General features: G+C 42.2%; 1 protein-coding gene across 1 annotated transcript; it reads left to right on the forward strand.

Annotated features, from left to right (window-relative positions):
- Positions 1-904: 904 nt before the first annotated feature.
- LOC125030395 (uncharacterized protein DDB_G0271670-like) lies at positions 905-14,028 on the forward strand (the record flags this gene model as incomplete). The annotated part of the gene is made up of 4 exons (XM_047620428.1): positions 905-1,837; positions 12,623-12,724; positions 13,612-13,701; positions 13,828-14,028. Coding segments are annotated over 4 exons (1,326 nt in total), but the record flags the coding sequence as incomplete, so codon positions are not given.
- Positions 14,029-16,833: the final 2,805 nt, after the last annotated feature.

The following is a 16,833-nucleotide window of genomic DNA, read 5'->3' on the forward strand; positions in this document are numbered from 1 at the left end:
CTCTTCATCATCTTCATCATCTTCATCATCTTCATCATCTTCATCATCTGCATCATCTTCATCATCTTCATCATCTTCGATCATCTTCATCATCTTTCATCATCGTCATCATCTTCATCATCTTCATCATCTTCATCATCTTCACATCTTCATCATCTTCATCATCTTCATCATCTTCATCATCTTCATCATCGTCATCATCTTCATCATCTTCATCATCTTCATCATCTTCATCATCTTCATCATCTTCATCATCTTCATCATCTTCATCATCTTCATCATCTTCATCATCTTCATCATCTTCATCATCTTCATCATCTTCATCATCTTCATCATCTTCATCATCTTCATCATCTTCATCATCTTCATCATCTTCATCATCTTCATCATCTTCATCATCTTCATCATCTTCATCATCTTCATCATCTTCATCATCTTCATCATCTTCATCATCTTCATCATCTTCATCATCTTCATCATCTTCATCATCTTCATCATCTTCATCATCTTCATCATCTTCATCATCTCATCATCTTCATCATCTTCATCATCTTCATCATCTTCATCATCTTCATCATCTTCATCATTTTCATCATCTTCATCATCTTCATCATCTTCATCATCTTCATCATCTTCATCATCTTCATCATCTTCATCATCTTCATCATCTTCATCATCTTCATCATCTTCATCATCTTCATCATCTCATCATCTTCATCATCTTCATCATCTTCATCATCTTCATCATCTCATCATCTTCATCATCTTCATCATCTTCATCATCTTCATCATCTTCATCATCTCATCATCTTCATCATCTTCATCATCTTCATCATCTTCATCATCTTCATCATCTTCATCATCTTCATCATCTTCATCATCTTCATCATCTTCATCATCTTCATCATCTTCATCATCTTCATCATCTTCATCATCTTCATCATCTTCATCATCTTCATCATCTTCATCATCTTCATCATCTTCATCATCTTCATCATCTTCATCATCTTCATCATCTTCATCATCTTCATCATCTTCATCATCTTCATCATCTTCATCATCTTCATCATCTTCATCATCTTCATCATCTTCATCATCTTCATCATCTTCATCATCTTCATCATCTTCATCATCTTCATCATCTTCATCATCTTCATCATCTTCATCATCTTCATCATCTTCATCATCTTCATCATCTTCATCATCTTCATCATCTTCATCATCTTCATCATCTTCATCATCTTCATCATCTTCATCATCTTCATCATCTTCATCATCTTCATCATCTTCATCATCTTCATCATCTTCATCATCTTCATCATCTTCATCATCTTCATCATCTTCATCATCTTCATCATCTTCATCATCTTCATCATCTTCATCATCTTCATCATCTTCATCATCTTCATCATCTTCATCATCTTCATCATCTTCATCATCTTCATCATCTTCATCATCTTCATCATCTTCATCATCTTCATCATCTTCATCATCTTCATCATCTTCATCATCTTCATCATCTTCATCATCTTCATCATCTTCATCATCTTCATCATCTTCATCATCTTCATCATCTTCATCATCTTCATCATCTTCATCATCTTCATCATCTTCATCATCTTCATCATCTTCATCATCTTCATCATCTTCATCATCTTCATCATCTTCATCATCTTCATCATCTTCATCATCTTCATCATCTTCATCATCTTCATCATCTTCATCATCTTCATCATCTTCATCATCTTCATCATCTTCATCATCTTCATCATCTTCATCATCTTCATCATCTTCATCATCTTCATCATCTTCATCATCTTCATCATCTTCATCATCTTCATCATCTTCATCATCTTCATCATCTTCATCATCTTCATCATCTTCATCATCTTCATCATCTTCATCATCTTCATCATCTTCATCATCTTCATCATCTTCATCATCTTCATCATCTTCATCATCTTCATCATCTTCATCATCTTCATCATCTTCATCATCTTCATCATCTTCATCATCTTCATCATCTTCATCATCTTCATCATCTTCATCATCTTCATCATCTTCATCATCTTCATCATCTTCATCATCTTCATCATCTTCATCATCTTCATCATCTTCATCATCTTCATCATCTTCATCATCTTCATCATCTTCATCATCTTCATCATCTTCATCATCTTCATCATCTTCATCATCTTCATCATCTTCATCATCTTCATCATCTTCATCATCTTCATCATCTTCATCATCTTCATCATCTTCATCATCTTCATCATCTTCATCATCTTCATCATCTTCATCATCTTCATCATCTTCATCATCTTCATCATCTTCATCATCTTCATCATCTTCATCATCTTCATCATCTTCATCATCTTCATCATCTTCTCATCATCATTCATCATCTTCATCATCTTCATCATCTTCATCATCTTCATATCTTCTTCATCATCTTCATCATCTTCATCATCTTCAGCATCTTCATCATCGTCATCATCTTCATCATCTTCATCACTTCTTCATCATCTCATCATCTTCATCATCTTCATCATCTTCATCATCTTCAATCATCTTCATCATCTTCATCATCTTCATCATCTTCATCATCTTCATCATCTTCATCATCTTCATCATCTTCATCATCTTCATCATCTTCATCTTCGTTCATCATCTTCATCATCTTCATCATCTTCATCATCTTCATCATCTTCATCATCTTCATCATCTTCATCATCTTCATCATCTTCATCATCTTCATCTTCTTCATCATCTTCATCATCTTATCATCTTCATATCTTCATCATCTTCATCATCTTCATCATCTGTCATCATCTTCATCTTCTTCATCATCTTCATCATCTTCATCATCTTCATCATCTTCATCATCTTCATCATCTTCATCATCTTCATCATCTTCATCATCTTCATCATCTTCATCATCTTCATCATCTTCATCATCTTCATCATCTTCATCATCTTCATCATCTTCATCATCTTCATCATCTTCATCATCTTCATCATCTTCATCATCTTCATCATCTTCATCATCTTCATCATCTTCATCATCTTCATCATCTTCATCATCTTCATCATCTTCATCATCTTCATCATCTTCATCATCTTCATCATCTTCATCATCTTCATCATCTTCATCATCTCATCATCTTCATCATCTTCATCATCTTCATCATCTTCATCATCTTCATCATCTTCATCATCTTCATCATCTTCATCATCTTCATCATCTTCATCATCTTCATCATCTTCATCATCTTCATCATCTTCATCATCTTCATCATCTTCATCATCTTCATCATCTTCATCATCTTCATCATCTTCATCATCTTCATCATCTTCATCATCTTCATCATCTTCATCATCTTCATCATCTTCATCATCTTCATCATCTTCATCATCTTCATCATCTTCATCATCTTCATCATCTTCATCATCTTCATCATCTTCATCATCTTCATCATCTTCATCATCTTCATCATCTTCATCATCTTCATCATCTTCATCATCTTCATCATCTTCATCATCTTCATCATCTTCATCATCTTCATCATCTTCATCATCTTCATCATCTTCATCATCTTCATCATCTTCATCATCTTCATCATCTTCATCATCTTCATCATCTTCATCATCTTCATCATCTTCATCATCTTCATCATCTTCATCATCTTCATCATCTTCATCATCTTCATCATCTTCATCATCTTCATCATCTTCATCATCTTCATCATCTTCATCATCTTCATCATCTTCATCATCTTCATCATCTTCATCATCTTCATCATCTTCATCATCTTCATCATCTTCATCATCTTCATCATCTTCATCATCTTCATCATCTTCATCATCTCATCATCTTCATCATCTTCATCATCTTCATCATCTTCATCATCTTCATCATCTTCATCATCTTCATCATCTTCATCATCTTCATCATCTTCATCATCTTCATCATCTTCATCATCTTCATCATCTTCATCATCTTCATCATCTTCATCATCTTCATCATCTTCATCATCTTCATCATCTTCATCATCTTCATCATCTTCATCATCTTCATCATCTTCATCATCTTCATCATCTTCATCATCTTCATCATCTTCATCATCTTCATCATCTTCATCATCTTCATCATCTTCATCATCTTCATCATCTTCATCATCTTCATCATCTTCATCATCTTCATCATCTTCATCATCTTCATCATCTTCATCATCTTCATCATCTTCATCATCTTCATCATCTTCATCATCTTCATCATCTTCGTCATCTTCATCATCTTCGTCGTCTTCATCATCTTCATCATCTTCATCATCCTCATCATCCTCATCATCCTCTCATCCTCATCATCCTCATCATCCTCATCCATCCTGCATCATCCTCATCATCCTCATCATCCTCGATCATCCTCATCATCCTCATCATCCTCCATCATCCTCATCATCCTCATCATCCGCATCAGCCTCATCATCCTCATCATCCTTCATCATCCATCATCATCCTCATCATCCTCATCATCCTCATCATCCTCATCATCCTCATCATCCTCATCATCCTCATCATCCTCATCATCCTCATCATCCTCATCATCCTCATCATCCTCATCATCCTCATCATCCTCATCATCCTCATCATCCTCATCATCCTCATCATCCTCATCATCCTCATCATCCTCATCATCCTCATCATCCTCAGTCATCCTCATCATTCCTGCATCAGTCCTCATCATCCTCATCATCCTCATCATCCTCATCATCCTCATCATCCTCATCATCCTCATCTTCCTCATCATCCTCATCATCCTCATCATCTTCATCATCTTCATCATCTTCATCATCTTCATCATCTTCATCATCTTCATCATCTTCATCATCTTCATCATCTTCATCATCTTCATCATCTTCATCATCTTCATCATCTTCATCATCTTCATCATCTTCATCATCTTCATCATCTTCATCATCTTCATCATCTTCATCATCTTCATCATCTTCATCATCTTCATCATCTTCATCATCTTCATCATCTTCATCATCTTCATCATCTTCATCATCTTCATCATCTTCATCATCTTCATCATCTTCATCATCTTCATCATCTTCATCATCTTCATCATCTTCATCATCTTCATCATCTTCATCATCTTCATCATCTTCATCATCTTCATCATCTTCATCATCTTCATCATCTTCATCATCTTCATCATCTTCATCATCTTCATCATCTTCATCATCTTCATCATCTTCATCATCTTCATCATCTTCATCATCTTCATCATCTTCATCATCTTCATCATCTTCATCATCTTCATCATCTTCATCATCTTCATCATCTTCATCATCTTCATCATCTTCATCATCTTCATCATCTTCATCATCTTCATCATCTTCATCATCTTCATCATCTTCATCTTCATCATCTTCATCATCTTCATCATCTTCATCATCTTCATCATCTTCATCATCTTCATCATCTTCATCATCTTCATCATCTTCATCATCTTCATCATCTTCATCATCTTCATCATCTTCATCATCTCATCATCTTCATCATCTTCATCATCTTCATCATCTTCATCATCTTCATCATCTTCATCATCTTCATCATCTTCATCATCTTCATCATCTTCATCATCTTCATCATCTTCATCATCTTCATCATCTTCATCATCTTCATCATCTTCATCATCTTCATCATCTTCATCATCTTCATCATCTTCATCATCTTCATCATCTTCATCATCTTCATCATCTTCATCATCTTCATCATCTTCATCATCTTCATCATCTTCATCATCTTCATCATCTTCATCATCTTCATCATCTTCATCATCTTCATCATCTTCATCATCTTCATCATCTTCATCATCTTCATCATCTTCATCATCTTCATCATCTTCATCATCTTCATCATCTTCATCATCTTCATCATCTTCATCATCTTCATCATCTTCATCATCTTCATCATCTTCATCATCTTCATCATCTTCATCATCTTCATCATCTTCATCATCTTCATCATCTTCATCATCTTCATCATCTTCATCATCTTCATCATCTTCATCATCTTCATCATCTTCATCATCTTCATCATCTTCATCATCTTCATCATCTTCATCATCTTCATCATCTTCATCATCTTCATCATCTTCATCATCTTCATCATCTTCATCATCTTCATCATCTTCATCATCTTCATCATCTTCATCATCTTCATCATCTTCATCATCTTCATCATCTTCATCATCTTCATCATCTTCATCATCTTCATCATCTTCATCATCTTCATCATCTTCATCATCTTCATCATCTTCATCATCTTCATCATCTTCATCATCTTCATCATCTTCATCATCTTCATCATCTTCATCATCTTCATCATCTTCATCATCTTCATCATCTTCATCATCTTCATCATCTTCATCATCTTCATCATCTTCATCATCTTCATCATCTTCATCATCTTCATCATCTTCATCATCTTCATCATCTTCATCATCTTCATCATCTTCATCATCTTCATCATCTTCATCATCTTCATCATCTTCATCATCTTCATCATCTTCATCATCTTCATCATCTTCATCATCTTCATCATCTTCATCATCTTCATCATCTTCATCATCTTCATCATCTTCATCATCTTCATCATCTTCATCATCTTCATCATCTTCATCTTCATCATCTTCATCATCTTCATCATCTTCATCATCTTCATCATCTTCATCATCTTCATCATCTTCATCATCTTCATCATCTTCATCATCTTCATCATCTTCATCATCTTCATCATCTTCATCATCTTCATCATCTTCATCATCTTCATCATCTTCATCATCTTCATCATCTTCATCATCTTCATCATCTTCATCATCTTCATCATCTTCATCATCTTCATCATCTTCATCATCTTCATCATCTTCATCATCTTCATCATCTTCATCATCTTCATCATCTTCATCATCTTCATCATCTTCATCATCTTCATCATCTTCATCATCTTCATCATCTTCATCATCTTCATCATCTTCATCATCTTCATCATCTTCATCATCTTCATCATCTTCATCATCTTCATCATCTTCATCATCTTCATCATCTTCATCATCTTCATCATCTTCATCATCTTCATCATCTTCATCATCTTCATCATCTTCATCATCTTCATCATCTTCATCATCTTCATCATCTTCATCATCTTCATCATCTTCATCATCTTCATCATCTTCATCATCTTCATCATCTTCATCATCTTCATCATCTTCATCATCTTCATCATCTTCATCATCTTCATCATCTTCATCTTCATCATCTTCATCATCTTCATCATCTTCATCATCTTCATCATCTTCATCATCTTCATCATCTTCATCATCTTCATCATCTTCATCATCTTCATCATCTTCATCATCTTCATCATCTTCATCATCTTCATCATCTTCATCATCTTCATCATCTTCATCATCTTCATCATCTTCATCATCTTCATCATCTTCATCATCTTCATCATCTTCATCATCTTCATCATCTTCATCATCTTCATCATCTTCATCATCTTCATCATCTTCATCATCTTCATCATCTTCATCATCTTCATCATCTTCATCATCTTCATCATCTTCATCATCTTCATCATCTTCATCATCTTCATCATCTTCATCATCTTCATCATCTTCATCATCTTCATCATCTTCATCATCTTCATCATCTTCATCATCTTCATCATCTTCATCATCTTCATCATCTTCATCATCTTCATCATCTTCATCATCTTCATCATCTTCATCATCTTCATCATCTTCATCATCATCATCCTCTTCATCCTCATCATCATCATCATCCTCATCTCCTCATCATCCTATCATCCTCATCATCATCATCATCATCATCATCATCATCATCATCCATCATCATCATCATCATCATCATCATAATCATCATCATCATCATCATCATCATCACCATCACCCCCCACCACCACCACCATCACCACCATCACCACCATCACCACCATCACCACCATCACCACCATCACCACCATCACCACCATCACCACCATCACCACCATCACCACCATCACCACCATCACCACCATCACCACCATCACCACCATCACCACCATCACCACCATCACCACCATCACCACCATCACCACCATCACCACCATCACCACCATCACCACCATCACCACCATCACCACCATCACCACCATCACCACCATCACCACCATCACCACCATCACCACCATCACCACCATCACCACCATCACCACCATCACCACCATCACCACCATCACCACCATCACCACCATCACCACCATCACCACCATCACCACCATCACCACCATCACCACCATCACCACCATCACCACCATCACCACCATCACCACCATCACCACCATCACCACCATCACCACCATCACCACCATCACCACCATCACCACCATCACCACCATCACCACCATCACCACCATCACCACCATCACCACCATCACCACCATCACCACCATCACCACCATCACCACCATCACCACCATCACCACCATCACCACCATCACCACCATCACCACCATCACCACCATCACCACCATCACCACCATCACCACCATCACCACCATCACCACCATCACCACCATCACCACCATCACCACCATCACCACCATCACCACCATCACCACCATCACCACCATCACCACCATCACCACCATCACCACCATCACCACCATCACCACCATCACCACCATCACCACCATCACCACCATCACCACCATCACCACCATCACCACCATCACCACCATCACCACCATCACCACCATCACCACCATCACCACCATCACCACCATCACCACCATCACCACCATCACCACCATCACCACCATCACCACCATCACCACCATCACCACCATCACCACCATCACCACCATCACCACCATCACCACCATCACCACCATCACCACCATCACCACCATCACCACCATCACCACCATCACCACCATCACCACCATCACCACCATCACCACCATCACCACCATCACCACCATCACCACCATCACCACCATCACCACCATCACCACCATCACCACCATCACCACCATCACCACCATCACCACCATCACCACCATCACCACCATCACCACCATCACCACCATCACCACCATCACCACCATCACCACCATCACCACCATCACCACCATCACCACCATCACCACCATCACCACCATCACCACCATCACCACCATCACCACCATCACCACCATCACCACCATCACCACCATCACCACCATCACCACCATCACCACCATCACCACCATCACCACCATCACCACCATCACCACCATCACCACCATCACCACCATCACCACCATCACCACCATCACCACCATCACCACCATCACCACCATCACCACCATCACCACCATCACCACCATCACCACCATCACCACCATCACCACCATCACCACCATCACCACCATCACCACCATCACCACCATCACCACCATCACCACCATCACCACCATCACCACCATCACCACCATCACCACCATCACCACCATCACCACCATCACCACCATCACCACCATCACCACCATCACCACCATCACCACCATCACCACCATCACCACCATCACCACCATCACCACCATCACCACCATCACCACCATCACCACCATCACCACCATCACCACCATCACCACCATCACCACCATCACCACCATCACCACCATCACCACCATCACCACCATCACCACCATCACCACCATCACCACCATCACCACCATCACCACCATCACCACCATCACCACCATCACCACCATCACCACCATCACCACCATCACCACCATCACCACCATCACCACCATCACCACCATCACCACCATCACCACCATCACCACCATCACCACCATCACCACCATCACCACCATCACCACCATCACCACCATCACCACCATCACCACCATCACCACCATCACCACCATCACCACCATCACCACCATCACCACCATCACCACCATCACCACCATCACCACCATCACCACCATCACCACCATCACCACCATCACCACCATCACCACCATCACCACCATCACCACCATCACCACCATCACCACCATCACCACCATCACCACCATCACCACCATCACCACCATCACCACCATCACCACCATCACCACCATCACCACCATCACCACCATCACCACCATCACCACCATCACCACCATCACCACCATCACCACCATCACCACCATCACCACCATCACCACCATCACCACCATCACCACCATCACCACCATCACCACCATCACCACCATCACCACCATCACCACCATCACCACCATCACCACCATCACCACCATCACCACCATCACCACCATCACCACCATCACCACCATCACCACCATCACCACCATCACCACCATCACCACCATCACCACCATCACCACCATCACCACCATCACCACCATCACCACCATCACCACCATCACCACCATCACCACCATCACCACCATCACCACCATCACCACCATCACCACCATCACCACCATCACCACCATCACCACCATCACCACCATCACCACCATCACCACCATCACCACCATCACCACCATCACCACCATCACCACCATCACCACCATCACCACCATCACCACCATCACCACCATCACCACCATCACCACCATCACCACCATCACCACCATCACCACCATCACCACCATCACCACCATCACCACCATCACCACCATCACCACCATCACCACCATCACCACCATCACCACCATCACCACCATCACCACCATCACCACCATCACCACCATCACCACCATCACCACCATCACCACCATCACCACCATCACCACCATCACCACCATCACCACCATCACCACCATCACCACCATCACCACCATCACCACCATCACCACCATCACCACCATCACCACCATCACCACCATCACCACCATCACCACCATCACCACCATCACCACCATCACCACCATCACCACCATCACCACCATCACCACCATCACCACCATCACCACCATCACCACCATCACCACCATCACCACCATCACCACCATCACCACCATCACCACCATCACCACCATCACCACCATCACCACCATCACCACCATCACCACCATCACCACCATCACCACCATCACCACCATCACCACCATCACCACCATCACCACCATCACCACCATCACCACCATCACCACCATCACCACCATCACCACCATCACCACCATCACCACCATCACCACCATCACCACCATCACCACCATCACCACCATCACCACCATCACCACCATCACCACCATCACCACCATCACCACCATCACCACCATCACCACCATCACCACCATCACCACCATCACCACCATCACCACCATCACCACCATCACCACCATCACCACCATCACCACCATCACCACCATCACCACCATCACCACCATCACCACCATCACCACCATCACCACCATCACCACCATCACCACCATCACCACCATCACCACCATCACCACCATCACCACCATCACCACCATCACCACCATCACCACCATCACCACCATCACCACCATCACCACCATCACCACCATCACCACCATCACCACCATCACCACCATCACCACCATCACCACCATCACCACCATCACCACCATCACCACCATCACCACCATCACCACCATCACCACCATCACCACCATCACCACCATCACCACCATCACCACCATCACCACCATCACCACCATCACCACCATCACCACCATCACCACCATCACCACCATCACCACCATCACCACCATCACCACCATCACCACCATCACCACCATCACCACCATCACCACCATCACCACCATCACCACCATCACCACCATCACCACCATCACCACCATCACCACCATCACCACCATCACCACCATCACCACCATCACCACCATCACCACCATCACCACCATCACCACCATCACCACCATCACCACCATCACCACCATCACCACCATCACCACCATCACCACCATCACCACCGGGATTCACTGCAACTTAGGAGTACTTCAAAAGACTGCGTTGTTGGGAACTGCCAGGATTTTGCGAAAAGTACTGGAGATTTGAGAAAGAAAATGCTGGTAGCCCATGGTCATTTGCTATGTCCCGCCTATCAGCATAGAACCCGGCAATAAGAACAGCCAGACACAAAGTGTGACAAAAGAAATAATAATAATAATAATAATAATAATAATAATAATAATAATAATATATCCCCGAGACCAAGAACTACCGGGTTGGCGTCCGGCGGGTGTTAGTCTGTCTCATGGTTAGGCTGGGCTCTTAAGCCTTGGTTGGCGACTTCCCTAAAGATGGTGTCTCGATAAAAAAAAAAATCCGCGAGGACATGAAATACCAGATGGCGCCTGGCGCGGAATATTCAGCCACTTGGCGGTTAGGTACAAATGCATCTTTTCATTCTATGCAAACTAGAAATAAACCATACCGCATCGTCCGTCGCGCGGGTCAACAAGGGACGCGTCCCCCCAGGGAAAGACCAGCCTTGGGTCGAAAAATATGCTACTGAGTCTAACTCTTAATCCAAACCTGCGTGGTCACCAGGACGGGATCGCTTCCAACCCTGGCCCTACAGGCTCACCACCTAAAATTAATCAAAAGGAAAAGAGAAAAAATTGGACCAGGGAAGAATACAAGGAAGTTGTAGTGATTTGCAACGCCCCTGGCTAGTGGTAGCGGGCGTGCCAGGGTGTAGGGCTGCAGAACTGCCAACCTTATTCTTTAGGTTCGTTTGGGTGATTGCATCCTCGAGTCTGATCCTTCATGTTCTAATATTTTAAAACCAAAAAAAAACAGATACTGGGTAACATAAAACAAAGAAAGAAACTTGTGAATAAAATAAGTAAAACGGACAGCAGGGAATCATACACAAATAAAACTGACTGAGGGTGGGGGCAAACAAGAGAATTCTGATCATGTATACATTTATTTAGGCACCAGATTATCAATTCAGTTTGCATGTATAGCATGTGCACTTGGCCACGTACTCACAAAATTCCAGGCGAAAATTCAGCAGCAAAAACATACACCCACTCCTCAGTCACACGGCAAAACATACCCCCAAACAAGGAGGTGTTAAGCCTATCAAGGTACGAGAAAAAGAGACCCGAGTATACTGTGCGGCCCCCTTTTAAAGGTAGAGGGCGCGCAGGCTCTCTGCGAACAAGTTATATCTGAATATCCCCGTAAACAATTAAATAAGGATAAAAATGATTAGAAGATAAAATGATAACTAAAAAGATTAAGAAGTGATAAACAAAAGTACATATATAAAAGAATAAAACAAAGTAACAGACGAAATGCTGAAGAAAACAGAAAACTGGAAAAACGGGGGTAACTTCAGAAAAACAAAGTAAAATGAGGACGAGATAAAAGATTTAAACGAATTCACACATGCGCACACATCACACAACATAAAAAGGCAAACTGAACATAAAAAGGCAAACTGAACATAAAAAGGCAAACTGAACATAAAAAGGCAAACTGAACATAAGGTAAAACTAGAACTACTGGATTGTCAATATTCTCTTTAGGATTATTCACGTGCCGGAGAGGCAGCCGCAATCACTGATCCCGATGAAAGTCTACGGGCCCCGCCACCGGGAACAGAGAGGGATGCAGCGGTTTGTTTCACTACAACTTCCCTCCCCTCCTGACTTCGGTCGCCTCCTCTCCGTCGTCAACGTTCGTCGAAGGGTTCTAACTCTCTCCGGCGGTCCCTCACGCTCGGTCCGGCCCATTCATTTCAGAACGTATCGGCAGGCACCGGGGTGTCACAAGGGAACGCACAGAGACGACGAGAGGAGCGATCGGAGGCCGACCACCCACGACAGAGGGCAACGGGCGCCACTGCAGGTCCCAAGGAGAAGGACGAACGAGACACGACCATGGACAGGCGCCGACACCTGCCCTCTAATACCGACCATAACTGTGGGTGGACTAGAGCATAACGGCGACAATCTGCGAAAAGAGCTGGATTAGTACATGGACTTAGCTGTGAACACAATATACATACGAATGAAAAGACATCAAGTGCAATAAATATATCTAAAGCCAGAATACAACCTAAAATTAAAAGAAACCAAGGAAGGATACAAGCAAAGGAAAAAATGCCAAAATAAAAAAAAAGGGGCCAGGCAAGGCCATCAAACCAAATAAAACGAACTTAAAACCAGAATCAATAAAAACAAACAAAACCAAGAGCATTAAACAATAAAACGATAATACAATTAAAAACAGTACAGTACAAAATAAGATAAGCAGGGATAAGATCAAGGTAATGGTTTTACATAAAACAAAACGAAAATGTACAACAAACAAAACAGAACTAAAAGATCCAGAGATAAATAATGTGCATTTCAAAACAAAAGCAAGAAAAGAAGAAACAGGTTACTGCCCTTTCGAGACAACATGTAAGATTATTCCTCGTTAGGCACACGGCAGCCAGAGAGTAACAGCACTTCAGCAAGATCTTCAGGGACATCTGGATCTGTAGGGGAAGGATAACCATTAGCCTCACAATCTCCCATTGACTCTGGAAAGTGCAGCTCATCACTGACATTGAAGGGACGTAATTGATTGAGATGAAGCTTGCGTTCCTTCTGTGGAGGAGCAAGATCCTTAATGATCCTTGTCACACGACCCAGTGACTTCACAATCCTTGCCGGGCCAAACCACTTTGGACCAAGTACAGTACGACGTCGTCTACCTCCCTGTTTAGAAAAATCTTTAAATAGTACAAGGTCGCCTACATTAGCTGCAAACTTTCTTTTACGTATATGCTTATTGTAATCCCTGGTCCATTTCTCACGGGCCTGGGCGGACGTTTCTGCAGCAATACGTCGAGCTTCCTGTAGCCGCTGGACATATGCTCCTGCAGCTTCTGGATCCACCTCCATATGGTTTGTGTTTACCTGAGGAAAGCTTCCATGGTGACCCATTAAAAGGTACAATGGTTGCTCTCCTGTAGACCTATGAACTGCTGTATTAACAGCGAGGCGAACATAGGGAAGCAGTTTATCCCATTCATGAGGAAAAGTCTCCAGTAGAGTGGCTAGGGCGTTTTTCACCACTCGGTTGGTCCTCTCAACCATGCCATTAGCCTGTGGATGGAAAATCGTTGTATAACTGGTCTTAATGCTTAGCAACTCACAGACTTTAGAAAAGAGGACATTCTTGAATTCTGTGCCATTGTCAGTTTGTAGTAACTTTGGTGGGCCAAACAAGGTTACAAAGTGGCGAAGAAAAGCCTCAGTGACTGTAGAGGCATCTTTACTTGAGAGTGCTATGAGTTGCAAGTATCTGCTAGCATGGTCAACAATGGATAGCACATACCTATTCCCCTCAGTAGTTGTATCAAGCTCAAGGAGATCTGCTGATACTTTCTCAAGCGGAAGTGTTGCTGGAGGGGCTGCTGCAAGAGGTGCCCGGTAGGCTGCACCTTTACGTCGTTGACAAGCTTGGCAGCTGGCAACATAATCTTTGACGGTACGAAGCATGTTTGGAAAGTAAAACATGTCACGTAACTTACAGTAAGTGCGGTAAGTCCCTTGGTGAGCTGCAGTGAGGGTAGAATGAGCGAGTCGAAGTGCCGCACTACGGAGGGGTTTTGGTACTACTAACTGATGGAGCACCCGATCTGGAAAATGGCGCACATGGTAGAGTACATCACCTTTCATCTCAAACTCATCTAGGCAAAGTGGTAAACGACGCTGGGGAAGTCTTTCCTCTTCCAAGTAAGAGATAACCTCCTTCCAAAGAGGATCTTCCAACTGCTGAAGTCTGAGTGTTTGGGATTCAATATCTTGAAGCGAGATGGCTGCAATGGCTCTACTAAGCTGATCTGGAACACGATGTTGCGTACCTTGTCGATATCTGAGGGAATAGTTATAGTAACTTAATTCATGTGCCCACCTGCTCATTCTCAGACTCTTTGTCCTACGGGTAAATACATAAACCAAGGGTCTGTGATCAGTATATATGATAAATTTACGCCCATAGACATATGGGTCAAATGCTCTAACTCCCTCGACAACTGCCAATGCTTCTGCATCAATTGCTGGGTACCTTACCTCAGCATCCCTGAGTTTCCGAGAGAAATAAGCCACAGGATGGAGATGTCCATTATCATCACCTTGCATGAGACATGCCCCAATTGCTACTCCTGATGCATCTGTGTGGATCTCAAAAGGTCGGTCAAAATCTGATTTCTTTAAGACTGGAGATGAACTAATGGCTTCCCTAAGCTGTTCAAAAGCACGTTTTTCATTCTCTCTCCACTGAAACTTACTATCTTTACGGGTGAGACCAGTAAGAGGAGCGGCAATTTTGGCATAGTCTTTAATATGCCTTCTAAAGAAGCCAGTACAACCCAGGAAACGAGGTACCTCCTTAACACTCTTAGGAGCTGGCATCTTTTCAGGGTCAGGCTCAACACCAGCTGGAGAAACCTTGAAACCCAAAAATCTGAAGGAGTTTGCTGCAAAGGTGCATTTCTTTTGATTAAGAAGAAACCCAGCTTTCAATAACAATTTTAGAGTTTCCTCTAAATGGCAGAGATGTTCAGTGAAGGATCTACTATGTATGACAACATCATCTAAATAAGCGATGGTGTGCTTACCAAGGACTGGTGAAAGGATGCAGTTGATGGCCCTTTGAAAAGTAGATGGAGCAGTGGCCAGTCCAAATGGTAACTTACGGAACTGAAATAAGCGGTGTCCATCCGTAAAAGCAGTTTTTGCCTTATCTTCTGGAGC

The sequence above is a fragment of the Penaeus chinensis genome, chromosome 11 (genome assembly GCF_019202785.1).
Source record: "Penaeus chinensis breed Huanghai No. 1 chromosome 11, ASM1920278v2, whole genome shotgun sequence".
Lineage (NCBI taxonomy): Eukaryota > Metazoa > Arthropoda > Malacostraca > Decapoda > Penaeidae > Penaeus > Penaeus chinensis.